The sequence below is a fragment of the Talpa europaea genome (genome assembly GCF_964194135.1).
Source record: "Talpa europaea genome assembly, chromosome: 15".
NCBI lineage: Eukaryota > Metazoa > Chordata > Mammalia > Eulipotyphla > Talpidae > Talpa > Talpa europaea.
This window is the reverse complement of record NC_140083.1, coordinates 11459451-11485759: the sequence shown is the minus strand read 5'-3', so window position 1 is coordinate 11485759 and position 26309 is coordinate 11459451. Positions and strand designations below refer to the sequence as shown.

The following is a 26309-nucleotide window of genomic DNA, read 5'->3' as shown; positions in this document are numbered from 1 at the left end:
TTGAAGATATGCTTTGGAGAAATCCTATACAAAACAAAGGAGGACCATTTCAAGAGCACTACGACTACATTAAACTCAGATGAATTCCACACGCATAATAATGTAACTCAAAAACAAATTTAGTCTTAACAAAAGCTCCAAGAAACTCAAATGGTCTTAGCAGGCACAATGACCAGTGTGAACACTGTAACGGGTACCAGGTTTCCACAGGGCAGATACTTGCTTCTGCATTCACACTTAATCTTTCAGGTACATTTTTTAAAAAATGGTGCTGCTTAAGCTATGAATGTTTTACCAAAAATTATTTTTAATAAATATGGCAAATGCTAAAAATCTAGCCAGGTTATCATGCACGATATTATATATAACCAAGACAAACTCAAATTTATAATAAAGGCAACTTGCATTCAAAATGAACTCTACCCTTATATTTTATTAAAAGGGCAAACATCATGAGTTGACCCCGCTGCTTGCTTGAATTACAAAAGTAACATGATTCAATATGAAAATAAGAAACTGTCTACAAATCTCTGACAGTAATAAATTGCAATATACAATGCATACAGGAATCATACAGAGCAACAAACTCTCGTACAAAACAAAAATATTTTAATACCTTTAAAATCCAAATTTTTCTTTTAAAATCATTCATGAAAAAGATTCTCAAGTCAGAATTAACACCTCAATTAGTCAAGCATCAGGAAGCTACATTACAGCTATTTAATATACAAAGAGACATCTTTTCACCAGTCATTTTCTTCTTGTCTCTGTCCCAGAATCACACAGACTCTCTTGCCTCTCTACACTCTCCACGCCATCATTTCTTCAGATCATGAGAACTGAATTTGTTGAACACCGGAAATCTAAGATTAGAAAATTTAAATTGAACAGAATTAAAAAGTTTAAAAATAACATTCAAAGAATAAAAATTGACAATGAAAATTCTACTTCCCACCCCAAATCTCTAGTCTCTCTATCCAAAGGAGCTACTTTAATAATTTATGTATCTTTCCTGAAATTTCCTATATAAAAACGAACATTATATATTTTTAACCACTAAGAGAATACTATATAGTTAGACTTTGAAAAAACTAATTTCATCAACCTTCTTTAACAGACTCAATATACTGTACTGAATTTACCTTTGATAAAAATGAATGGACATAATCCATTTTTTAAACAACTTAATACACCCAGAAGGTAGTGTACCTGTTGATAGGATGTTGTGTAAACCATAACATTTTGTTGTTGACCATCTGCAGTTATTAAGCCAGCTGGTAACTGGTTAGCTAAGAGACAAAAAAAGAAAGTTAAAGCAGGAAAAGAACTGTATCTAATTTTTTGGCCTGCCTCATTACAATTTTGCCACTTATCAATGTAATATAGGCAAAATCATGAACCCCAAAGTTTTCCATTAAAAAAACTCCCTAACTATCCATGTAGAAAGACTGGATAGAAATTCTGATTTGTGGATAGATCTACCCCATGAGGGTTGCTGGGACCACACTTATACAACTAAGCAGCATATATTTTGCATATAAAAGGTCTACACACCTTTCATTTCGCTGATGTGACAATATGGCACTCCATTTTTAAGGAAACCTTTGTTCGAATTTATTTAAATCACTATTTTATATTATAAACTATAATGCTTCATATTCTTATCTCAAATGAATTTTAAACCAAAAACTAGGGGCTATGGAAATCAGAACTACCAATGAAATTCTGTTTGCAGAATTAAGATGTCTGTATTTCTCCCTCACTGACGTCAACTGTAAGGGTATTAACTAACAGGAATATTTCAAAATAGTGCTGCAAAATTCTCAGCACTAATATTCCAAAAGTACCACTCAGATATTTAGTATTAATCACTGCTAACAATCTACATGACTTGTAAGAATAAATTTAGCTGCATAAATGCAGTAACACTGCTTACTAAATGCCTCCTCTGTTAGCTCTTCACTTAGTCCATCTGTAGCTGTGACTGTTCCACCAATTCCTTTTTCTCCTTTCATAGCCTGGGGAAGGAAAAGCAAATAAATAATCACTGGTATTCACGAGAAACTGTTTTCTAAATGAGAATGCTTATTTCCTAAAATTAGGAGCTTTTATTATTACAAACAATACACAGAGTGTTTATTAACGCTTCTGGTTAATAACATGAAAAGGCTTTTCAAAATGCTAACTTTTTATGTAAGCAGATCAGAAGACAAATTACAAAACAGTAATGTCTGAGAAAAAACTAAAATATTTATGAGTAAAATTAATGATTCTATTTCCACACTAAATCAAAAAGAAAACAAAAATCTATAATGTAGTCTGCAAAAAGCTACTCAGCTTACAAATCTACCATAAGTATCCAAGTTGAATTTAGTTATATATATAGTACAGCTAGCTCTCAGCAAACTGAGCAGTACTGTAGCAACAATTCTACAGCAACAAGTTCAGAATTTAAAATTCCTAAATCAAAGATCTAAGTGTCTTTCTACTGTAAGGTGAGATGCTGCTGAATATTTGGAAAAATACTCTGAAGAATTTGTACATTTTTTTCCTCTTTTAACCATTCCATGCAGGCATCACTAATTTAATGGGATTCTAACACTAAAGATATTAGAAAGAAAAGTAGTATCAATATACTACTTGTGGTGTAATGTGGAAATATACTGATCTCAACTCATTTTCACAAAACTCTTATCACAGGCAAAGATAAACCAGATGAGAAATGAAGAATTCAATCAGTAATAAGGGATAAAATTATAACTGCCTCTTTTATATATAAAAAAAGTTGAAAGCTTTGAGATGCTAACCCTTGTTAATAACAACAGCATGTACTGACATTACTTAGTAAAGCTAATAGCCAAGTGCTGTACATGGATTGTTTACTTAGTTCACCCAGGAAATAAAGGCCTAGAGACAAGAATCTGCCCACAGTCAGTTAACATGTGGTAGAGCTGGGATTCAGCCTTCAGGTGCTCTTAATCATTACATAACTATGCTGTCTTAATAACAAACAAAGGAAAAACGAAACGACTTACTATTTTAGTAATCTAAGTAATTACATAGTTCTTCTGAGAGGTTACATAATTTGCTATAAAGTGAATTCTTTAACAAATAATACATTTGAAAATTTATAGTGTATCTTTATTTTCTTAAGAGCATAATGGGAGACATTTTACTTACTTCTCTGAATTTCTGAAGGTATAATTTTAGAGGTTCTACATAACTGTCAAAGCCTAAGGTAGACATGGCAAAGAGAATATCTTCTCCGTTGATTGTCTTCCGTTTCTCTTGATGGCATCTTTCACTGGCTTCTGACGTTATAAAGCTGATGAACTCACTCACACATTCTTGAACACATTCTTTGGCATCTTTTGCAATCTGAAAAGAAAAATCATAATTTTGCAGGAAATATAATCATCCCCTTTCTAAAAACCTGCAAAAGTAAAAGGCTATTCAGAAGAACACAAATTTCAGTTTATGACTGTTGACCTTCAATTAGTCTTTGAAATTAACAGAGTACATGATCAAAATTCCAAGTCTTGGAATGAGAATAAAAGCTCAAATATATGTGAGGGAAGCCTTGACAGTTTTCACAGAAAATATACATGTAATTTAGGTATAAAAGCAACCACTGGATGCCCCTCTCACCCCCAGAAAGATATAAACTCTACTAACCAAGTGTCCCAGAAAATCAATCCATCGTACATGTAGGTACTAGGGGCTACAGATCAGGTACTACCTTTCTGTCCTGGCACTTCCATGAATAAAGACACCAGGAAACTTAAAAACCGAAACACTAAATTTCACCTACAAAGAGTGAAGTAATGACATCTGGTGACATTTTTACTACTGAAGATACAAAGTGACAAGGGTTTGAGTTTGTTAAAAGTTTCACTAACAAAGCTTACGCTTGCTACCTCATTGTAAGAACAATTCCTCTAACAGTCTGAGATCTGAAAGTAAAACTCCAATGCATTAAATCATGCAATTCCAAAGTCACTTCTAACAGGAATGATACTCAAATCCCTTGCTGAAATGTACTGTCTTTACCTCGTCTAGTTTACATCCTAGAAAAAAGTAAGCAAGAGTTGTATAAATGCAGTCAAGCAAGATATAATGCAAACTGTATGAATGTAACTTTAGATTTTCTAGTGGTCATGTTAAAAAAAAAAGTGAAATTAATTTTAATACTATTTAATCCAACAAATCCAAAGCCTTCAGAATTTGTATTTTAAATTCACACATCTTACTTTAGATTAGCATGTTTGCTGTCCTCAGTACAGGTTGCTAGGGGCTAGGGTACTTGACAGGATGAGCATAGTCCAGTTAAGCAATAATCAGCAGTTGCACTTTTGTTTCTTAAAACATTAGGAGGACTTCAAATTGGCTTATTGATGTATTTTGATAATATATTTATGAGCTTTACTATTTCATAAGTACTTTATAAGTCACCATAAAATGGTAGAAAAGTTTAATATGCAATACAAAATATAAAAACTGAATTTTAGTTCATATCAAGTGATGAAATAGAATTGACAATGTTTTTATTTTTTTAATTTTTTGAAGATTTATTTATGCATACAAGAACTGGGGTACAGGCCAGAGGTGTGGGGTGGTGGGTATGAGGATTTACCAGACACAGAGTGGGGAAAAGAACAGGTGAATTGACTGAAATACACTGCTGAGGGGAGCAGCAGGCAAGTCAGGAGAGGTCTGCTGCACCATGTGGGTAGCTCTCTGGCCGGGGATGGAACTTGTGTTGCAGTGGCTGCCGATAGCTTCATAGGTTGTGTCTTAACCCCTTGTACCACACCACCAGGGAGGCCCGACAATGAGGTTTTTTTTTTCCTTTTTTTTTTTTTTAAAAGATTTATTTATTTATTTATTTATACATACAAGCACTGGGTACAGTCAGAAGCACGGGAGGGTGAGAGAATTCACCAGAGCCAGAGCGGGGAGCAGAGCAGGCAGAAGGAGCGAAGTACACTGCTGAGGGGAGCAGCGGGCGGCAGGAGAGGTCTGCGCGCCATGTGGGACCCTCCTCCAGTGGCCTGGGAGCAGCTGGGGATCGAACCCGCGCTGCAGAGGCTGCGGGCAGCTTTGCAACCCAGCGCTCAACTGCTGCGCTACCAGGGAGGCCCCCGACAATGAGTTTTTAAAAGTTGTTCTAACACTGGGCCTCCCTGGTGGTGCAAGGGGTGAAGTCTCAGCATTATGAAGCTACCTGCAACCTGCATGAGTTCAATCCCCAGCTAGGGATTACCTATATGGTGCAGCAGACCTCTCCTGTCTCGCCCGCTGCTCCCCTCAGCAGTGTATTTCAGTAGATATCCCTCCTGTTCTGCTCGTCTCTGGTGAATCCTTTCACCGCCCCCCTGCCCCTTGCATTTCTGGCCTACACCCCAGCTCTTGTATGTATAAATGAAAAAAAAAATAAAGCTATTGTAACAGGACAAAACTAGTTTCAAAAAAAAAAAAATCAGGGCTTCCCCGGGTGGCGCAGTGGTTGAGCGCTGGGTTGCGAAGCTGCCTGCAGCCTCTGCAGCGCTGGTTCAATCCCCAGCCACCGGCGAGGGCCCCACATGGCAAGCAGACCTCTCCTGCCATGCCGGCTGCTCCCCTCAGCAGTATACTTTGTCAGTCTGCCTGCTCTGTTCCCCACTCTGGCTCTGGTGAATTCTCTCACCCTCATGCACTTCTGACTGTACCCAGTGCTTGTATAAATAAATAAATAAATCTTTTAAAAAAAATATACCAGTTGAATATATTATTATTATTTTTTTTGCGTAGAAGAACTAGAATGTAGGCCAGAGGCACAGGTTGTAAGAGGATTCACTAGAGACAAAGTGGGGAGCAGAACAGGCAGATCTACTGAAATATACTGCCGAGGGGAGCAGTGGGTGAGACAGGAGAGGTCTCCTGCACCATATGTTCGATCCCTGGCCGGGGATTGAACTCAGGCCATAGTGGTGATAGTGCTGGGACTTAACCCCTAAGCCACCAAGGAGGCCCCATACCAGTTGAATTTAAATGAATGTTACTCTCCATAATTATATAAAATAAATGTTTCCAAATATCTTATTGGAAAATCCTTACTACATCCATGTCAGTCCAGTATGATCCAATTTTGCTGCAAACATTATAGAAGTTACAACTTCATATGCCCAAACCTGATAATTCTGACAATGCACCTATTTTAAGAAAGATTCTTAATTCTATTTTATCTACTTCCAATAAGGGTGGGAGTGGGGGACTGGGGGAAACATTTGGGGATAAAACAAAACTGAAAATAAAACACTGGTAACCAAGTATGTAGAATTAAAAGAAATATTTGATTTGCTGAATAGCTGAATGACTGAAATCAAAAACTATTCATGAGGTACATACTCAGTAGTTTTACAACATGCCACCCCTACAGAAAGAATCCAGTTAAATTTCTTCTCTGTATTACCTTTCCTGTTTGAGGTATGGCATTTTTCATTATCCTTGCCACATTTGCAATTGGAAGATATATATCTTGTTCTCTGAAACTTTCTTTTGAACCATTTGTGTCTTCATGATCATTTATGCTGTCCTCAGTATCTAAAGAAGTAAAAATAATTTAGGTTTAAAGCATTTCATAAGCTTTACTTACAGATACAGAAGACTACCTGAAATGACCTAAGATAATTCAGGGTCATTTCCTAATCTTTTTTCCGGATTACGACAGTAGTTCTTTTCAGTTTTCTCAGTGCCAGATCTAGTCCTACTCTTTTATTTCAAACTCACTGCCTAGAGGACTTTTATCCTCATCTCTGCCTACCAAATCCTATCCACCCATCCTCAAAAAGCTCAGCGACAGCAGCTTCAAAAGTGACTTCCCCTTTCACAAAATATCAAAATGCTTCTGTGTCTTTTATCTGACACATTATAATTCTTCTTATTTCTCATCCCCCCATTAGATTATTTTCTGCTTGAGGCTAGGGATTCAATCAGCTTCGTGTCCTTCCCTGAACAAGGAACAGCACCTTAAATAGAGGAAGTGGCTAATAAATCTTTGTTGCAGGCTTAGCTTTAAAACATATAGACTATGACCTATGACCCCTTGGCATTATTGCTTGATAAAGCAGATGTTTGTCCAGAGTCAGGTTTACATTACATGGAAAAGCTGGACTTGCAAATTACTCATGCAATTAGATTACTACTGTAATGGTTTCTGAACGAAGCTCTAGCTGTAATCTAATAAAGTGAATTTTCAAATTATACAGATTTAGACATAACTGAAAATTTCATAGTACCAATAATATTTTAATGACTAAATGTAGTATTTTGTAAGTAAATTTCCAATTCTTTATATGTATTATAAATAAGATAGCTAAGCTGCCTCAATTTATATTTTTATATGTTTAAAATTATGTTATGAAAATTAACTTGTTCATCTGTTACAGGATGGAGTAACTTCTCTATAGTAACTTCTATAAAAATATATCTTAATTTTTTTATCTTAAAATTCAGAATGCCACAAGAGCCAGTTATTTCTGACAGCAACATAATACTGCCATTCTAATACCTGACAGAGTTCAAGCTTAATATTAAATGAAAAACAAAACTAAGTCTATTCATAGGTACTAGACAAGTAACATTCAAGGCACCCTCTAAAGAGCTATTATTTACTGTACCAAATGAGTAAGAATTTGCCATACTTGACACATAAAAAGGAAGTCAGTAACACATTTTTAAAGAAACTAACAGCTTTAAAAGGCACACTTTCATAAAATTCTTTTCCAGAACTCAATACTCCTGTATTTCTAGTAGAAAGACACTTTTTTAGACTCACTGAACTATATGACACAAGATTGCTAAATTTCCTGTGAAGACAAAAGTTATCTAGAACTTCTTATTAATACCCACTTTCTGACTTGTTTTACTTATGAACTTGTTTTACTTATGAACTTGTTTTTGATTGTGACTTTCTTACCATCATGTGGCTGTATAACATAATGGCTTCCTCCAATATAGTCTGCAGAAATTCCTAGCTGAGAAGCATCTGTTGTGGAACTATCACCATCCATCTATGAAGGGGAAAAAAAAGGTTTTCAATGCTCTTCATAAAACTTGTCTAACATACAAGAGTTAATGCTCAAGCTGTCATAGGATGGGTCAATTACATTTTTATGTCAATTATACTTTTCATAGTCTTAAGTTTGCTAAAAGGAAATATTTATGTTTCTTGATTTGGAGTTTTGATAATTTGCCAGCTATTTAAGATTCCCTCCATGAATGCCACAAGCATAAGACCAACAGGGAAACAAAGCAAAGGAATCTAAAACACGTGCCTTTCTTTTCAGTTGCATAATCCTCAAATATAGTGCAGGTTACCCAGACTTACAACCTAACTATCCCTAGAATGACAAACAAAACCAAAATCAGCTTAGTAGTCAACCTGGAAGTGACTTACAGTCATCACTTTCTGGTCCCCTGCTACAGTCTGATATTCCAATGCAAACCTTTCTGCTTCTGGCAGCAAACTTTCTTTGCTGTCTCACAAATAATGTCTTTTTTTTTCTTTAAAGATTTACTTATTCACACATACAAGAACCAGGGTACAGGCCAGATGTGCAAGAGGGTGAGAGGATTCACCAGAGACAAAGTGGGGAACAGAACAGGCAGACTGACTGAAATACACTGTTGAGGGGAGCAGCGGGCAAGACAAGAGAGATCTGCAACACCATGTGGGCATCTCCGCAGCCGGCGGGGATGGAATTTGAACTGCAGAAGCTAAGGACAACTCCGCAGTGCTGCGCTCAACAGCCTGTGCCATCAGGGAGGTCCATATATAATGTCTTGGTGCAAACTGCTGTTTGGGGTTAAGAAGCATATGGATTCCTTGCACAATTTGGTACTCATGTAACCCAAAAAATACCCCATTTTGAAGCAAGTCCATCTCCTCTGGTTGTAGTCAAAGGTTAGTCCCCCCACTCAAACTTCTGATTTTTTAAGAAAAAAAAAAAGGGGGTGGGGTCAGGGAAGTTGGAGGTCTGCATATAAAGATTAGAAAATTATAATCCACACAAGAATGACAGTCAAAGTGACTATTTTAAAAAAGCAGTGTGCTTGCTTAATTTTGCTCAGAGCTAAAAGAAATCCAAGAGGGAAAATCTGGTTAAAAAACTGAACCAGAATCCCTGAACTGGCTCCATTCCATTTCACCAACATAGCAAATCTTGGAAATCTTCCTGCTTTGCAAATACACTACTTAAAACAATAGCGACCCACTATTTATGGGTGAAAAAATTTTCAATGCATTATCTGAATAAAAAGGGTGAACTAGACATGCTTTTCAGACAAATCAAGAAGAGACACCTGAAACTGTTTATCAAGGTACTGGACCCAGAACAAACACAAATGTTCTAAGTTGCAATGTTTGAGTCCTTGTGTAACATGTCTTCTTGCCCATCGCTGCTGGATTTTTATCTAATACTGAAATACCAGGCTAGTTTCCAAGTCTTTGATAACATTTCTTTGGTGCAGTTGTTGAACTGTACTATCTAACTCACCTGTAAGATACAGATACATTTCCACATTTATATAATTGTTTTAAGGGAGGACAGAATTCCTGTAACTTTCATAATTTGTGTAAGTAGGGTACTATTTATTGAGATGTTTTATTGTCCTCTCAGATGTACAGGACCAAGTCAGTGAACTCCAGCTGAATCCTCCACCAATCCCTGGAAACACTACTAGTTAAATGTATTTCTATATAAATGGAAATAACATTAAGATGCCTTCCCCATCTTAAACAGCTAATATAAATGAATGTGCAACATTATCCAAACAAAAAGTGTTATTTTAATCCTAAAATGCTAATAAGATACAGGAAACTAGTCTTTAGTAGACATGATGATGAATTTATTAGCCATGAAAGAGCTCAATTAGGAGAGCTGTGAATGGACTAGTTTTTACTATGCCCTAAGGGAGGTCAAGGTACAGAAGCAAGAACCAAAGGGGTTATTTCAGAACTTGTAACTGGAAACAAATCCTCTGGGGGTGTGGGGGTGGTGAAATAGCAACAGAAACTCTTTGCTAAACAACTGTCCACAGGATACCAGAAGTCTCCAAATTAGCTGATAAGAAGGGCACTATCCAAATAACCAGGATTTGGGAGATCGATTAATTTATAAATATATCATTTAAGCAATATTAAAAGCAGTCATTTACATCACATTATTTTGTCATATACTGGAATTAGCAGCAAGATGAACATTTGATTTAAGAGCAGTAGCCTCTAAACCTCAGTCTTTTTTTTTTTTTTTTAAAGATTTATTTATTTATACAAGCACTGGGTACAGTCAGAAGCGCGGAAGGGTGAGAGAATTCACCAGAGCCAGCGCGGGGAGCAGAACAGGCAGAAGGACTGAAGTACACTGCTGAGGGGAGCAGCGGGCGGCAGGAGAGGTCTGCGCACCATGTGGGACCCTCGCTGGCGGCCGGGGATCGAACAGGCCCTACAGAGGCTGTGGGCAGCTTCGCAGCCCAGCGCTCAACCGCTGCACCACCAGGGGAGGCCCTAAACCTCAGTCTTCTAAGAGATACTTCTAAAACGATTTCACAGAGTTGTCAGAATGAAAGAATAGAAACCTGCTGAGGACAGTGTTTGGCGAGAGTACACAGGAGGTGTCAGGTCTCACCCTCCCTCTGCAGATAAGCCACCCATCATCTGCTTAGCGTACGTCTTTGGCGACACAACTTTTAGCTTTTCTGTCACCTCACCACACTTGCTTTCTTTCTCTACTCCAGCTACACCCTTAAAACCCTGCCCCATACTTTCATCCCACTGTCCCCGCAGACTCCTGAAATATTTCTGATTTACCTCATTCTGCAAGCTACAAATTAGTGTTCCCTTCCTTGAATTTCTAAAGCACATGGAAGAGCTCAGTCAGGAGAGCTTTGAATGACTGGTTTTTACAATGTCTAAAGGAAGATCAAGGTGCAGGAGACAGAACCAAACTCCCTCCCCTCCCCTCCATTCAACCAACTAGCCTTATTTTATTTTTTTAAAGATTGATTTATTTATGCATGTAAGAGCTGGGGTACAGGACAGAGAAGCAGGGGGTGAGAGGATTCACCAGAGACAGAGTGTAGAGCAAAACAGGCAGACTGAAATACACTGCTGAGGGGAGCAGCAGGTGAGACAGGAGAGGTGTGCTGTGCCATGTGGGTTTCTCTCTGGCCCGCCAGGGATCGAACTCATGCTGCAGAGGCTGCGGATTGCTTCATAGTGCAGTGCTTAACCCCTTGTGCCACCAGGGAGGCCCCAACTAGCCTTATTTTTGATACATACAATATGCAAGCCACACTCACATAAATGTATGGATTGAGAGGAAACCTGCTAAATATATCCTAATGGTTTTTTGGTAGGTCTAAAACCTCTTATACAAGTTTATGAAACAGGGCCTCCCCTGGTGGCGCAGCGGTTGAGTGCTGGGTTGTGAAGCTGCCCGCAGCCTCTGCAGCGCCGGTTCGATCCCCGGCCTCCAGCGAGGGTCCCACATGGCACGACAGACCTCTCCTGTCTTGCCCACTGCTCCCCTCAGCAGTGTGTTTCATCAGTCTGCCTGTTCTGTTCCCCGCTCTGGCTCTGGTGAATTCTCTCACCCTCCTGCGCTTCTGACTGTACCCAGTGCTTGTATAAATAAATAAATAAATCTTAAAAAAAAAGTTTATGAAACAGATTGCAGATTGTAGGTAAGCCAGTTGACAAATATTTACTGAGCAAGCACTTAAAATCTATCAGGTCCATGCTTCGTGCTGGTGACAGAGCAGTCAATGACACAGAGACAAGGTCTTTGTCCCCATCTTGCTGAGAAGGCAAATCGTATGCAAACTGGGGGTTAGGGGTAGGGCTGGGATGCCTAACTTATTAGTACTTCTGCAATCGGGATCACAGGGCTTGAATTCCCTGCTACTGACTGGCCATGAGACCTCTGAGCAAAGGAGAATAGGACTTACCATTTAAAGACTCAATATAGTACACCAGGAGTACTCAGTAAATGTTACACAGCCAACTAGTAGTACAAGTAAGCATTAGTGCCAATTGTTAAGGAAAACAAAGGTATTTCCTTATATGCTTTGGAGGCTTATTGTAAGAGACATCACTAGTGTAGGAGTCAAGGAAAAATGTCTTAGTAAATGACATTTAAACAAAGATGAGTAGAAACCAGTTTGACAAAGAAAGGTGAGGAGAGTGTGTTCAGGCAAAGGAAACAGGGAAATCCAGAACTGGTGGACTGGGGCGAGCTCAACAGAGCCCTTGTCAAGTAGCACCTTGTGGACAAGAGCAAATCAAAGAGCTGTAGCGTACAAGCATTTTTAAAAGATCACCCTGGGCCTCCCCGGTGGCGCAGCGGTTGAGCGCTGGGTTGCGAAGCTGCCCGCAGCCTCTGCAGCGCCAGTTGGATCCCTGGCTGCTCCCCGGCCACCGGAGGAGGGTCCCACATGGCGCGCAGACCCCTCCTGCCGCCTGCTGCTCCCCTCAGCAGTGTACTTCGGTCCTTCTGCCTGCTCTGCTCCCCGCTCTGGCTCTGGTGAATTCTCTCACCCTCCCGTGCTTCTGACTGTACCCAGTGCATGTATAAACAAACAAACAAACAAACAAATAAGTAAATAATACATGCCTCTTTAAAAACAAAACAAAAAAATAATAAAAGATCACCCTGACTATTGCCCAATGTAGTCAATTCGAGGGGGGCAGGAAAGAGGGCAGAACACTAGTAAGAGCCATAGTGCTGCAGTCCGGGCATGAGATTGACAAGACGATGATCATTTCCAGCATCTGGTCCAGGACAACAGCCCGGGAGAACAAGACAAGCAGAGGAACTAGTTGTTTGGTTGGTAAAAATCTACAGACAGGAATAAGAGCTGGTGGAAAGACCAAGGATAGTGCGGGGATTCTTACAGCTGGGGAGACAGATGAGTGTCACTGCGAGAGTGAGAAAGGAAGGGGACAGGACTGTTGGACAATGCAAAGGGGCCAGCTGAAGCTGGTGACGACGAAAGTATAGTGGTGCCAATGTGTCCAACAGTGCACCACAGAAAAACTCATCCAGACAACTGATAGGGAAGAACAGGTAGTATAATGACAACTGAATGGGTTAAATGATGAATCATTAGATCTAAGAGAATATGGACAAAGGGTTGTTAAATCCCACTAAATTTTACAGATTATTCTTATTAGTTAAAATGATACTATTGTCTAAAGTATTATATGAAATAGTCAGCTGGCTAAGCTAATATGCCCTCTTTAATGTTTACCATTTATTGAACTTGCTAAATATCTAACACAATGTTCATAACTCCGTGAAGCAGGTGAGAAAGCTGGTATTATATGAGGCTGATGATTTGCCAAAGGTGATGCAATACATGTAACTGAAATCGAGTCTCAGCTGCCAAATCTTTTACAGTCTTCATTTTTTTTTAAAAGATTTATTTATTTATTTATACAAGCACTGGGTACAGTCAGAAGTGCGGGAGGGTGAGAGAATTCACCAGAGCCAGAGCGGGGAGCAGAGCAGGCAGAAGGACCGAAGTACACTGGTGAGGGGAGCAGCGGGTGGCAGGGGAGGTCTGCGTGCCATGCGGGACCCTCCTCTGCTGGTCGGGGAGCAGCTGGGGATTGAACCGGCGCTGCAGAGGCTGCGGGCAGCTTCGCAACCCAGTGCTCAACCGCTGTGCCACCGGGGAGGCCCTACAGTCTTCATTCTTGACAGTTTTCCCTATAGTCCTTAAGTCTAAATCTTTAATTTGCTCCCTCCAAATTCTAAGCCAAATACACATTTCTTGTAAAGAAAGATGCCTGGTGTGGGGTTCATCTTACCTGGAGGCAACAATTTGGACCACAAGCTCTTGGGATAGAACACCTGGGTTTGAAGCTGGACTCCCTACTCACATGTTTCTATACGACCCTCTGTGTGTCACTGTCCCTGCTTAAAGTGATAATTGAGGCTATTGTGTAAAAAGCACTTAGCAAAGTGTCTGACACATAGCAAGTAAGAACTCAACATATATAACCTAGTTCTGTTACTGTCCCTTCAAATACAGCAGTCATTCTTCCCAGGCATAGTTTTCTCTCTCACACAACCCCTCGTCTGTTCTCTGAAATACATTCCTTTTTAGTCTCTTTAAGGGTAAGAAATAATACAGATAACTCATCTTTAACGTATCTACAGTCCTCTTAACAGTTTTACTCTTCCATAAACATGCTCAGACCCCTCCTACTTAAAGAGTACATACAGGCATATAAAACCTGAATTCTGCTCCATCCCCTTGTCTAGCTGTCGATCACACACCCCCCCCCCCAGCACACTTCTCTTCATAGTGACTGAAACAGCTTTTGAAAGTTGCCAAGGATCTTGCCTTCATCCTCTTGTTAGAAGGGCTAGACACATTTTACTTGGAATTTATGCTTGGACTTCTCCCTTGATTTCCAAAACAATATTCTTTCCTCCTCATCTAACTGTTAGTTTTACAAACCAAGGTGTTTCTTTCTCTTCCTTTCTTACTCTTAATGAACTCATGAGACCTCACGTCTGTGCTTATCAATCTCTGACCATATCCCCATATCCTGCCTGCCACTCAAGGAAGCTCTGCCTATAGAACATGTCTGCCATCGCACACCTGAAAACTTAAAAGATATTAGAAAATGAAACTCGCCTTCCCCATCCCCTGCAGGGAAGCAAGGGACAAGAATGCCTTCCTCTCCTTTTCAACTACTGCAGTTCCGTTAAGAATACCTTCCTCCCATTCTTACAGGCATTTTAAATTCTCCCATCTCCTTCAAGCTCCACTTGTCAGTAACCTCCTCTAAAATGTTCTTTGTATTGCCCTTCCTTTTCTATTTCCATCAGAGTACTACCCAGGCAACCAGGGTAGGTAATGCTACGAGAGTCATCGCACCAAAACCACACTTCTGTAGCTCTCAAACCTACAATGGTCTGAAGTCTTCCCCATCAAATACAAACCTGCTTTTAACGACTGAACATAAGTGAACCCCCCGCTCCACATAACCTAACTAAACTTGTTCTCAACTTGTTTTATCTTCGCACGTGATTAAAAATCTTAGTGTTCCGAGTGTGCCTTATTTAGGGATCACTGGGCTCAGTTCTTTCATTTTAGAAATGCGGCAATCATGATTCAAGGAAGTTGTGACAAGCCTGCGGTCACAAACACGGTAGGAGATCCAGAAGTGCCCAGAAAGGCCAAGTGTTGTATCTTCACTAGATGATCCCTACTATGACCATGCAGATCCTGAACATATGCCCACTTTCAGGCTTCTGCTTTGGGTGACACCCTCCACTCTCCCAATCCCAGTGACCCTTCAAGGCTCAGGTCCAGGCCTATAGCCTCCTTCCTGGCATTCCCAGCTACACCTCTCTTCTCTTCACCTGTGCTCCACTTAGAACCAGCGCTTTCTGTTCTGCACATAACTGTCCTGTAGGTATTCAACTCCACTAAAGCCCTATCAGCTAACAGGCAGCCTCTTAAGAACTGGAACAAGCTTTTCACCCTGTAGCCTCCGCAACATTTAACAGCTACAGGAGACAAAACATGCAAGTCATTAAAAATAAGGAAATAACAGACTGTCTAGACTTGAGAGGCATTCATTCGATTAGAATGCCCCTACATAAATTGGCGAGTACGATGTTTCCAACTAATTACTGTTCAAATCAATTTAACAACCAGAATGGCAAAATATACTTACTGTCATGAAATACTATCAGAACCGTGTTGTCAGTGGTGTTCAAGGCACCTGTCAAAAAGGTGTCTAATCTTAGCCCAATTCACCCTAGAAGATAAACATCAATTAGTAGTAAAAATGCATAGCCTACCAGCTTGCTTCCTAGTGAACCTAAAGGTATGTATAATTTCACCTACTACTGTTATTCAATGGCATGTGAGGCATAAAAAAATGGGAAAAAAAGGCACCCAATAAATGTTTGTTAATTTGGAAGATTTATTTTAGAGAACTTCACTTTAAAAAGTTAATTCCATAGGGGGGGGGATACTGCTTTTCCAACATAGCCCTGGATTAGTAATGTTCAACATAAATATTCATCACAACACACCAAATTATGTAATATGCAAGAGACCAAAAATTATACATCTAAACTACTTAAAATAGTAACACCCCACTTACCCACTTAATTATGAAGGGATGGTTTTCTTATCAAAAGGGGAGAAAAATCTGTCTCAGAATATAATGCTTTTACATTAAATATCTCAGTTTAGAGAGGAAAGATACAAGCTGCCCAGAGAACATACACAGAACAACACAGTCAATTAAGACCTTTATTTATACTTTTTAAAGCACCACCACCATTTTGGAATAAAACTGCAATCTGAATTGCAATTGCTCTTCATTCTCACTGTAAAACATAAAAGGGCTGAATAAATGGGTATCGATTACAATGTTACAATCTCCATTTCTCATTTGCTCTTTTCCTCTTTTCAAGTGAAACAATTAAGTGGGGGGAGGGAGTGTCAACAAAAACCCATTCTTTTAGTGTTAATTTTAAAGGAAGAAAAAAAAATACTGATGCATTCGAGCATGAAAATCTAGTGAATAGTAGAAAAAATTTCAGCCCCTGGACTGACTTTTTTAAAATGCCATTACAAGGATCCAGACAGCAAAGACTGGCTCACATTGTCCAGACTGCCATAACCTTAAAAATATTATCTGATTTTTCCCCAAATATTGGCCTCTTCCTAACTCCAAAACGACCCACAAAATCCCTTCCTTGGAGCTGGAAGTGTTATTTTTTTAAGTGTCTTTGGGGAAAAACCTCACAGAACACTGAAAATACAGAAGCTGTATTTCTGTATTTTGCTGGGGGGGTTGTGGGGGTGGGGTGGGGTGGATAAACTCACCACAATCCCTCACCTAAACAGTTGGGTAATATATTTAGCTTCAACATATTAAAGAAAACCACTATCACTTCACATGGCATCGATTTCCTTGAGGGCAGGTTCTCTATGGGAAAGCTCCAGGGAGCGCATACATCTGTTTAATGTTTGAAGAAATGCAAATTTGTATCCAAGAAAAGCAGCAGACGCTCCCCTCCACCCTCCATTCTTTGGCGTCAACACCAGAGTTGTGCATCGATACGGTCCTAAAGATGAAGCTCCGAGAGCCGAGCGGGGCAGGAATAATGGCCTTTTAAGGAATTCGGGTTAACTTTCAATACTTTCCACAGCGAAACCCGATTTCTGAGCGCCCCTGACACCGACCAGTTTACCTCCTCACTGGACGCTGCTGCTGAGCCTCCCTGCTAGGAGCCTCAACCACCCACCCCGGCGATCCGTGGCAGGAACCACGAACTGGGGCGCCCCGGCGGGCTGGTGGGATGCTCGGCCCCCGCCCCCCCAAAGGTCGAGCGCTAGCTAACCTTGTTTAAATTACCTTGTCCTAGTACTTTGAGGGCGATTACGACTTGGGGGTGCTCTGTGCAATTCTTTGTTCTCCGCCAATACTGCTCCCGAGGCCCGGCGCAGCCCCCCGCCTCCCACCCAAGGGGGGAACCTCAGTGCCCCCCGGCAGGCTTCCTCCCACCCCCGGGGCGAGCCCGCGCACCCCAAGCCGCCAGATGGCCGCACTCCGCGCGCGGGCCGGGCTGCGGGGCGGCCCCTCCACGCCGCCTCCCGGGGACCTCGCCGCCTCCCGGGCCGGGCGCGCGGGCCGGCGCGGGCCCCCAGCCCGCCGGGCCGACCTGTCAGCGCCGCCGGCGCGCGCCGGGCGCCCCTGGCGCGCATCCCCCGCCGCGCCCGGCCCGGCCCAACGCCCGCCCGCCCGGGGCCCGCGGACAAAGCGGCCCGGCCCGGCCCCCTCCGGCGGGCGGGCGGCAGGGCGGGGGGCCGGGGGGCGCCCCGGGACCCCCGCGCGGCGCCGGGCCCAGGGGCAGGCGCGGCCCCCGCCCCCCGCACAAAATGGAGCCGGCGCGGGCGCCGCCGAGAGGGGCCCCCGCCGGAGCCCGGCGCCCCCGCCAGGCCCGAGCGCGGCCGCGGGGAGCGGGAGGCGGCCCGGCCCGGGCCCGCCGCTCCTCGCCCGGCGCACAAAGAGCCGCGCCGCGGCCCGCGCCCGGCCCGGCCCGGCCCGGCGCGGCGGCCTCGCAGGCCCGGCCGCGGGAGGCGCGCGGGAGGGAGGCGAGTGCCCCCGGCCGCGGCGGCGTTGGCGGCGGGGACGGCGCCGGGAGGAGACGGACATTTCATTCGAGCTAAAGTGGAGTCGGTTTAGGAGCGATCATTGGCCGAAGCGAGACACAAACCTCCAATGCAGCCCTGGTTGGCTCCCGTCTCCAATCGGCTGTTTGGTTGGACAGAAAATGGCTGCGAAGGAACCAGTCCCAGCGCGGAGCTCCGCTTCCAGGACTCGGCCTCCCCTCCCTCCGCCGCGGGCCGCTTCCCTCGGCGCGACACCCTCCCTCCGGCCTCCCGCGCGCGCGCCCCGCCCCGCCGCGGCCCCGCCCCGCGCCCGAGCGCGCGTCCTGCGGCGGCCGCGTCGCTCCGGCCGCCGACCCCCGGCCGCGCTCGGCCTGCGGGGGCCCCGGAAGCGGGAGGGCCGCGCGGCCTCTCCCCTCAGCGCGCCCGCGGCCCGGGCCCGCGCGGAGTCTCAGGCCGCCCTCCTCGCGGGCCCCTCGCGGGACAGGCCCGCCCGCCCGAGCCCCCCCCCCCGCGCCCGCGCCCGCGCCCGCACGCCCGAGAAGGGGAAGCCAAGGGCGCCGGCTCCGGCGCGGGCGCCGCGGTCACCTCAGGGCCGCCCCGGCGTCCCGGCTGCCACAGCTCGGCGCGCGCTCGCCCGGGCACCGCGCGGGGGGCTCGTTCCCCCGGTTTCCTCTACGGACACCGTCCTCTCCCTGCGGGCGAGCGGGCCGGTCAGTCCAGTCAGCTTTTACCTCAGCCGGAAAGTGCCGCGTTCCCTGCCCGCGCCGCCCCGTCGGGGATGCCGCCCCGCGCGGGGCTTTTCCCCGGCAGCTGGCATCGGGGCTGCAAGACGAAGGCTGTTTCTCGCCTCGGTGCGGCCGGGCTCCCTCGCGGTCTTTGCGGGGCTGCAGACAGGGAGGGATGGGCCACCACACGCCGCTGAGGACAGGCGCGTTTCTGCAGCGGGAGCCGGCATGGCCGGCCCCTGACTTGCACCGAGCAAGGGGCCGGGTGCCACGTTGAGCGTTCCAGCTTTAATAATTTAAAAATATATTGACGTGTGTTGTTTGTAGAGCGCCTGCTGTTTCTGCGCCTATTTTAACATCTCCGAGGCAAATAAGGAAGCAAAGACAAGTGGGAGTCCCTAAATTGTGCCAGGAGTGCAGGGTGGCACCCGAAAACCTGATTTGGAGTCCAGCTGCCCCTCTTACGGGCTTGGGGCGCTGGGCTGATGTTTTTAGTTCTCCCGTGAACGCTTCCTCACCTCTGTAGGGGGGAATGTTAGCTGCTGCTTAGTTGTTTGAAGTTAATTGAAAGTAAGTGAACAGAGAAAGTCCTGAAAAGAAAAAATGTTGACACATTATCTTTATAGGGTATGAATTTCAGACTCCATCAAGCTTTAAAAAAAAAAAAAAAACTATTTGCTGAAAAAGGAGGTTTTTCCCTTTGAAATTCTCCCTGTTAGAGGCGGGACCAGGTTCCTCGCGCTGGGTCCTGGGGATGAGGGGCGGAGCCAGCGGCCAGGTGAGGCTGTAGGATAGGGCATCCAGGTGAGGCTGTAGGATAGGGCATCCAGGTGAGGCTGTAGGATAGGGCATCCAGGTGAGGCTGTAGGATAGGGCATCCAGGTGAGGCTGTAGGATAGGGCATCCAGGTGAGGCTGTAGGATAGGGCATCCAGGTGAGGCTGTAGGATAGGGCATCCAGGTGAGGCTGTAGGATAGGGCATCCAGGTGAGGCTATGATAGGGAAGGCAGGTGGCTGGGAAGGAGAGCGCGCATTCCTGTGGACTGAATTACAGCCTGCGTCTACTGGGAAGGAGACACATGGAGGAGAGAACTGACAGCACAGAAAACAGGTAGGTGAGAGAGAGTGGCAGCCATTATCTTGATTTGTATTTTTGCTTCTCTCCTTTTGTCCCAGGCTTGCCTGCCCCTTTCACCCACTTCCTGTGGTTCCCTGCCAGAAGGTCCCTTAGACTTGGTGGCAAGCTTTTGGGCCTATCCTGTTTAGCTGAGCTTTTGCCCAGGAGGGGATGGGTGATTTGGGATATTTTATTGTGAAACTATCCTTTCTTCTCTTTTCTCTCTATGCACACTAATGTCATTGAAGTTTTTGCACACTGAGAGTTTGCTTGGTCTTTGTGTACATGGATAGCCGGACCCTGTTAGAACGTGTAAGTTTAAGGGTCCCTAGGTGCCCCTTGGTGGTGAGCTGACATCCCTTTTAACTATGATTACCGATAATGAGAAGTTTTAGGAGTGAAATGAAGTGCTCAGAGACAGAAGATACAAAAAAAAAAAAGTTGTAGAATTGGGAGAAATGGATAATCCACTTACTGGACAATAAGCCCAAAGATGCAAAGGTGACTGCTTTTACTGAGCCACTATGTCAGTTCCCACTGTTATCTAATCTCCATGGTTTATTAAGATTCAGTGAAAGGCTATTTAGTGCCTAGTGCTAAGCAGGCACAGTGCTAGGAACCCCAGGGCTCTGAAGGTGAATAGCACTCTCCTTCCCCTTCAAGACCAAACATTGTCACTTCTCTAAAAAGTGCTATTCAAGGTCCCTACCCCCAATTCTGCCATAACTTTTTATTTTCTTTTTTTAAAAGATTTATTTTAATATGCATACAAGAACTGGGGTACAGGCCAGAGGTGTGGGCGGTGAGAGGATTCACCAGAGACGGTTGGGAACAGAACAGGCAGATTGAATGAAATACATTGCTGAGGGGAGCAGCAGGCGAGTCAGGAGAGGTCTGCTGTGCCATATGGGTAGCTCCCTGGCCAGCCTGGGGATCGAACTCATGCTGCCATGGCTGCAGACAGCTTCATAGGTTGCATCTTAACCCCTTGCGCCACCAGGGAGGCCCAGCTTTTTATTTTCAATCACATGTTCCATCTTCTAACATAGTGTAGAATTTCCTCATTTATTTTGTATATGGTTTACTGTCTCTTCCCACTAGAATGTACGCTTTGTGAGGGCAAAGTCTTTTGTTTGTTTTATTCACCAGGACATCCTGAGCAAAGAGTAGGTTCTCAATAAATATGTGTTGGAATTTTAACAGGCAATTTAATACATACCATTAATTTACATCAATAAAATAAATGATTTCATCATTGGCATATGATTTTTCATGTTCTTATTAGCATATAAACCCTTTGAGTACAAAGACTTTATGATCACCTATATTCTTAGTCCCTGCAACAGAAAATAGGAACTCTATAGGTACATGTGAAATGTGTGGAATGAAAGCATAAGCAGACATTGGGTCAAGTTATTTTAATAGATAATATAAAAGACCCTGAAATTACCAAACCCTTTTATATCATTTTTCTCCAGAGAAAGTTAATAAACTTATGTTAAACTCCACAAATTATTATGAAGTGTTAAAAATATTTAAAATATATTCATCATTATTTCTCCATGAATTGGGTGAGCTAATATAAAAGATAATCAAAATAGCGTTGATCAGACCCAAAGAAAAGGCAACAAGATGATTTTCCTTTCTAAGGTTGCTGAGTCAAGGATCAGAGGAAAACTTGTCTTTAATAAGAAAGAAGGGCAGAAGACATTTTTTAAAAGATTTATTTTCTTTTTATGCATACTAAAGCTGGGATACAGGCCAGAGGTGCCAGGATGTGTGTGTGTGTGTGAGAGAGAGAGAGAGAGAGAGAGAGAGAGAGAGAGAATTCACCAGAGACAGCATGGGGAACAGAACAGGCAGAGTGACTGAAAGACACTGCCGAGGAGAGCAGCGGGTGAGTCAGGAGAGGTCTGCTGTGCCATGTGGGTAGGTTCCCTGGCTGGGGATCGAATTCCTGCTGCAGTGGCTGCGGTCAGCTTCCTAGGTTACGTGTTAATCCCTTGCGCCACCAGGGAGGCCCAGAATACATGTTTTTCTCTTATTGTTTGCCTTTTCTGAAACTGTTGGGTCTGTTCTGAGTTGGTGGCGCTGCCTAAAATCTCTCTTTAACCACAGTGCAGTGTTGTGACTTCTAAGTTCATGTTTAATCTTTGGCCACAGTTTCTGTGGCCCAAAACCCTTGGAATTTCCCTAAGTATTGAGAGTAATAAAGGTGTCTTTTGCTATGTTAATGAGCTGACTTTTGATAAGCACCTATGCAAGGGGGACTATTGCCAGTGGAGCCAACCTTGTGATTAGAGGATTGAAACTTTCAGTCCCACCCTCTGAGTTGGGGGTGCCTCTGCAACAGAAAATAGGAACCCCACACGTAGGTGTGGCAGGCACAGTTAGGCTTATGGCTTGGTGACCATGGAGATTTGGGGGGAGTGACAGTTTAGGAGAGGATGTGGGAGTTACAGACCCTCCCCCCCCCCCACCTTGCCTTGAGCATCTCTTCTCTCTGGATGTTCATCTATATTCTTCATCACACCCTGTTATAGTAAGCCAGTTATCCAGTAAGTAAAATGTTTCTTTAAGATCTGTGAGCTGCTCAAGCAAGTTAAATGAATCTAAAGAGGGGGGCATGGGAACATTTCATGTCAGTTGGTCCCAAGTACAAGTAACAATCTGGGCCTGTGACTGGCATCTGATCTGAGAGAGGGTGTTGCTGGCTCTAATCTATAGCAGATCCTCTGAAGCATACAAGTAATCTGGGCCACAACTGCCATCTGAATTTTGGGGGAGGGAGGGAAGGAACTGAGTTGAATTCTTAAAACACTCAACTTGTGTTCAAACACTGTTGGGGGGATACTCCACACCCACATCAGAACTTGATGATCAGGACCCCAAGAGACATAGCCACATTCATCTTCCTGAAACACAGCTCTAGTCATGTGGTTAAAAATCATAGAAATAGCTCCCACTTACTGTGCTTTCTGTGTATTAACTTCCCTGTTAAAAGCTACAGGTATTTCCCATTTTAGCCAATGACCTTCTGAAATAAATGTTATTACCCCATTTAAAAGACTTGAAAACAGACTTGGAGTTTTAAAAATACTCAGAAATCATGTAATTCAAAGGTGGAGGAGCCAAGATTCCAACCTAGGACTCCCTCTTAGGTTCAACTTATTACGGGTTCATTCTGGCCCCATTGCTTTTATACAAAGCCTACCTAGCGATAGACTCTGAATATACATTTCTCTGAAGAAGATATACACGTGACTAATAAGTGAGTGGAAGATGCTCAAGATAATTAGTCATAAGGAAAATACAAATCAAAACCTCAATGAGATAGTACTTCCTAGCCATTAGTTTGGCCCCCAAAAGACTTATAATAACAGGGGTTGCTGAGGATATGAAGAAATCAGAACCTTCATATACTGCTGGTGGAAATGTAAAATGGTACAACCACAGTGGAAAACAACTGGATAGTTCAGGTTCTCCATAGTAAAACATAGTTACCACATGACTCAATGAATTTACTCCATAGTATATACCTAATAAAAATATATCCACACAAGAACTTGCTATGAACACAAATGTTCATAGCAGTATTTTTCATATAGCCCAAAGATGTAAGTAACCCAAAATGGCCATCAAGTGATTAATTGATAAACAAATGTCGATCCATACCATGGAATATTATATATTCATAAAAAGGAATGCCCATACAAAGTGGATAGGCTTTAAATACATTAAGTGTAAGAAATCAGACACAAAATACCATGTATTATATTATTTCATTTATGTTAAATGTCCAGAAAAGAATACTGCATGGAGTCAGAAAGGAGACTGGTGTTTGCTTAGGGCTGGGGGAGGGATAGAAGTCTAGGGAGGTGATAGCTAAAGGAGATGGGGTTTCTTTTTGAGGTGATGTGGTAATTGTGATGTTTGCCCAAATCTGCTAATATGTCAAAAGCCATTGAATTATACTCTTTAAATGGATTAATAGTAATGTATATCAATATAAAACTATTATCAAAAAATGCTACCCATTGTCAGTATTTTTTATGTATGAAGTATATGCGAATTGATAAGAAAAACACAATCTCCAGTAGCAATATAAGCACAGGACATAAGAGATGCATAAAGAAAAAAATGCATATGATAAATAAACATCTGAGAAATGTTAACCCAGGAGTTCAGGAGGCTATTATAAAAATAAATCACACTTATTGAGAGTCAAAGAATTGTACTTAGGGGTAAACAAATTCAGGTAGAAACCTACCTAGCAGGGACAAAAGTCCAGGGGGGAGAAAAGGAAGATGAGGTAAGCAGTTGAGTGGTTAAAGAAAAGAGTTAATTAATGCCAACAAAGTTGAACTATTCTTGGCAGTACATAATTGGTTACTGATTCTGTCCTCGGGCAAAAAGTTCACAATCCTCTGTCTTTGTAATCCAGAAGACTTCTCAAACAATTTTGTTTGCTTGTTAAATTTTTCAAAATAATTATTTTTGACCCAGCCCAATTTTTTTTTTTTTTTAGCCAAGTTCAAAGGATATAGATAAAGCGGATTCTCCGTCAATCATCCAATCCATCCATTTTACTGAATATCTGGAATGTGTCAGCCTTAGGGAGATAGAAGGGAACAAAAACGAGTCCCCAAACTTATATTGTTATTACAAGTATTGAGGTGGTGATGGCTGAAAAAGAAATCAAAATTAAGCACTGTGATGCTTAGAAAGAATAAGTTATTAATAGTCTTTATTAAGTGGAATCATGTCATCTATTAAAGGTTATCTATAAAGTTTACCCAGTTATGGGAGGAATGTATATGCAATGTGCTCATTAACACCCGTCACACAGAGCGTGAGAGGTGCCTGGGAAAGAACAAAAGGGCAGTAAATTTTAATAGGGATTCTAGGGAACTGTCTTATAAGAGCCGTAGGATGAGGCCGTGAGCTCTGGAAGGGAAAGGACTGCTGAGGAAGGAGTAGGGAGGAATTGGGAGGCCACAGCCCTCCCTCCCACCTCTGGGATCCTGAGGAGCTGGCTCCAAGCACGGAAAAAGTCATGATGCCCCGTCTCCCGTGTGTAATCCAAAGTAAAAAAGGATGTTTCATTGGAAAAAACATGGATGGAAATTCCACAAACTTTTGGCCTTCTCCTAGAGGGGCACTTTGATATATTTTTCAAAATAGCAAATTCTTTCTAGAAAAATGATTTCCCCTCATTTTCTGATATGCCTGCTCTCTGCTCCCTAGATTCCCCTCTTGGCCTTCATGACAGGTAATTCCATTTGGGGAGCTTGGCCTTTGGCTCCCTGACCCTTACACATCCTTTCCCCACCCCCACCCTGCTTTTATGTTACGACATCACATAATGTGTTATGTTAGGACAATGTTTTGCTTTGGGATTATTTATAGATTTAAATAGAAGTGGCAAAATAGTCTCCTCAGAGTATACCACAGAGGAAATGGGGTGTCTAGGCCGAAAGCTTAACTACCTGCTTAGTAGTTAAGAAGAACCAGAAACTGGAAGTCTGTGGAGACTGTCTTGACTTCTCTCTTTGAGGCTAATTGTTATGCTTCCATTCTGAGAATAAACCCAGTACCCAATAAATCACCCCACCTTTCTTTTTTTTCCTCCTTACCTCAGTTCCCTGCTTTCTCCTACATTAGTTTGAACGCAGTTTCTATTACTTGCAGAGTCCCAATGAATATATAAATTCCCTGTGATTTAGTTTGCATTCACTTGAGTAGCATTTAGAGAATGCAAATGAATAGGTTGTAGGTTGGGAGCAGAGTTAAGAACCAATCCTCTTCAAGAGGGCAGTAGAACAGAACAAAAGAAAAATGTACAAGCATATTTTATTATCTCCTGGAAAACAACGGCTGCCATCACCTGTGAGGTCTTATATTCATTTTATAGGTGAGGAGACTGGCTGAGCAAAACCAAATAGCTAGTCAGTGACAGGTTTGGAACTCAAGTCTGTGTCACTTCAAAGCTTTGTCTTCCTTTTAGCAGAATAGGGTGTGTTCCTAGCCCATAAAGGAAAGCTCCCTTTAATATAATATTTCCAGGAAAATATTTGAAATCAAGTTGTTGGAATTGGAAATTGCCCCGCCATATCCCTTACTACAGGTTAGTTGGCCACATGCAAATTCTCTCTTGGACATCCATAGGAATTAAAGCAGGATCTACTGACTCATACATTCCTGGTTTTCTGAAAGACATTCTGATAGTGAACCTGTCAACAGCCAAAGCTAGGGAGAGGCCCATTGGGTAATAA

At 42.9% G+C, this 26309-nt stretch overlaps 1 protein-coding gene across 3 annotated transcripts; it reads right to left on the bottom strand.

Annotated features, from left to right (window-relative positions):
- Window positions 1-830: 830 nt before the first annotated feature.
- Window positions 831-8051, bottom strand: NFYB (nuclear transcription factor Y subunit beta; the record flags this gene model as incomplete). 3 transcript variants are annotated; one of them, XM_084254750.1, is made up of 6 exons in its annotated part: window positions 831-863; window positions 1210-1289; window positions 1937-2018; window positions 3181-3378; window positions 6452-6582; window positions 7958-8051. In XM_084254750.1, 6 exons carry the CDS (start codon window positions 8049-8051, stop codon window positions 831-833), a joined length of 618 nt encoding a protein of 205 aa, XP_084110876.1. The 3 variants fall into 3 exon arrangements, with proteins under 3 accessions (XP_084110876.1, XP_084110877.1, XP_084110878.1); XM_084254751.1 differs by lacking the exon at window positions 3181-3378; XM_084254752.1 differs by lacking the exon at window positions 6452-6582 and having other exon boundaries at window positions 7958-7978.
- Between the last annotated feature and the right edge of the window lie 18258 nt (window positions 8052-26309).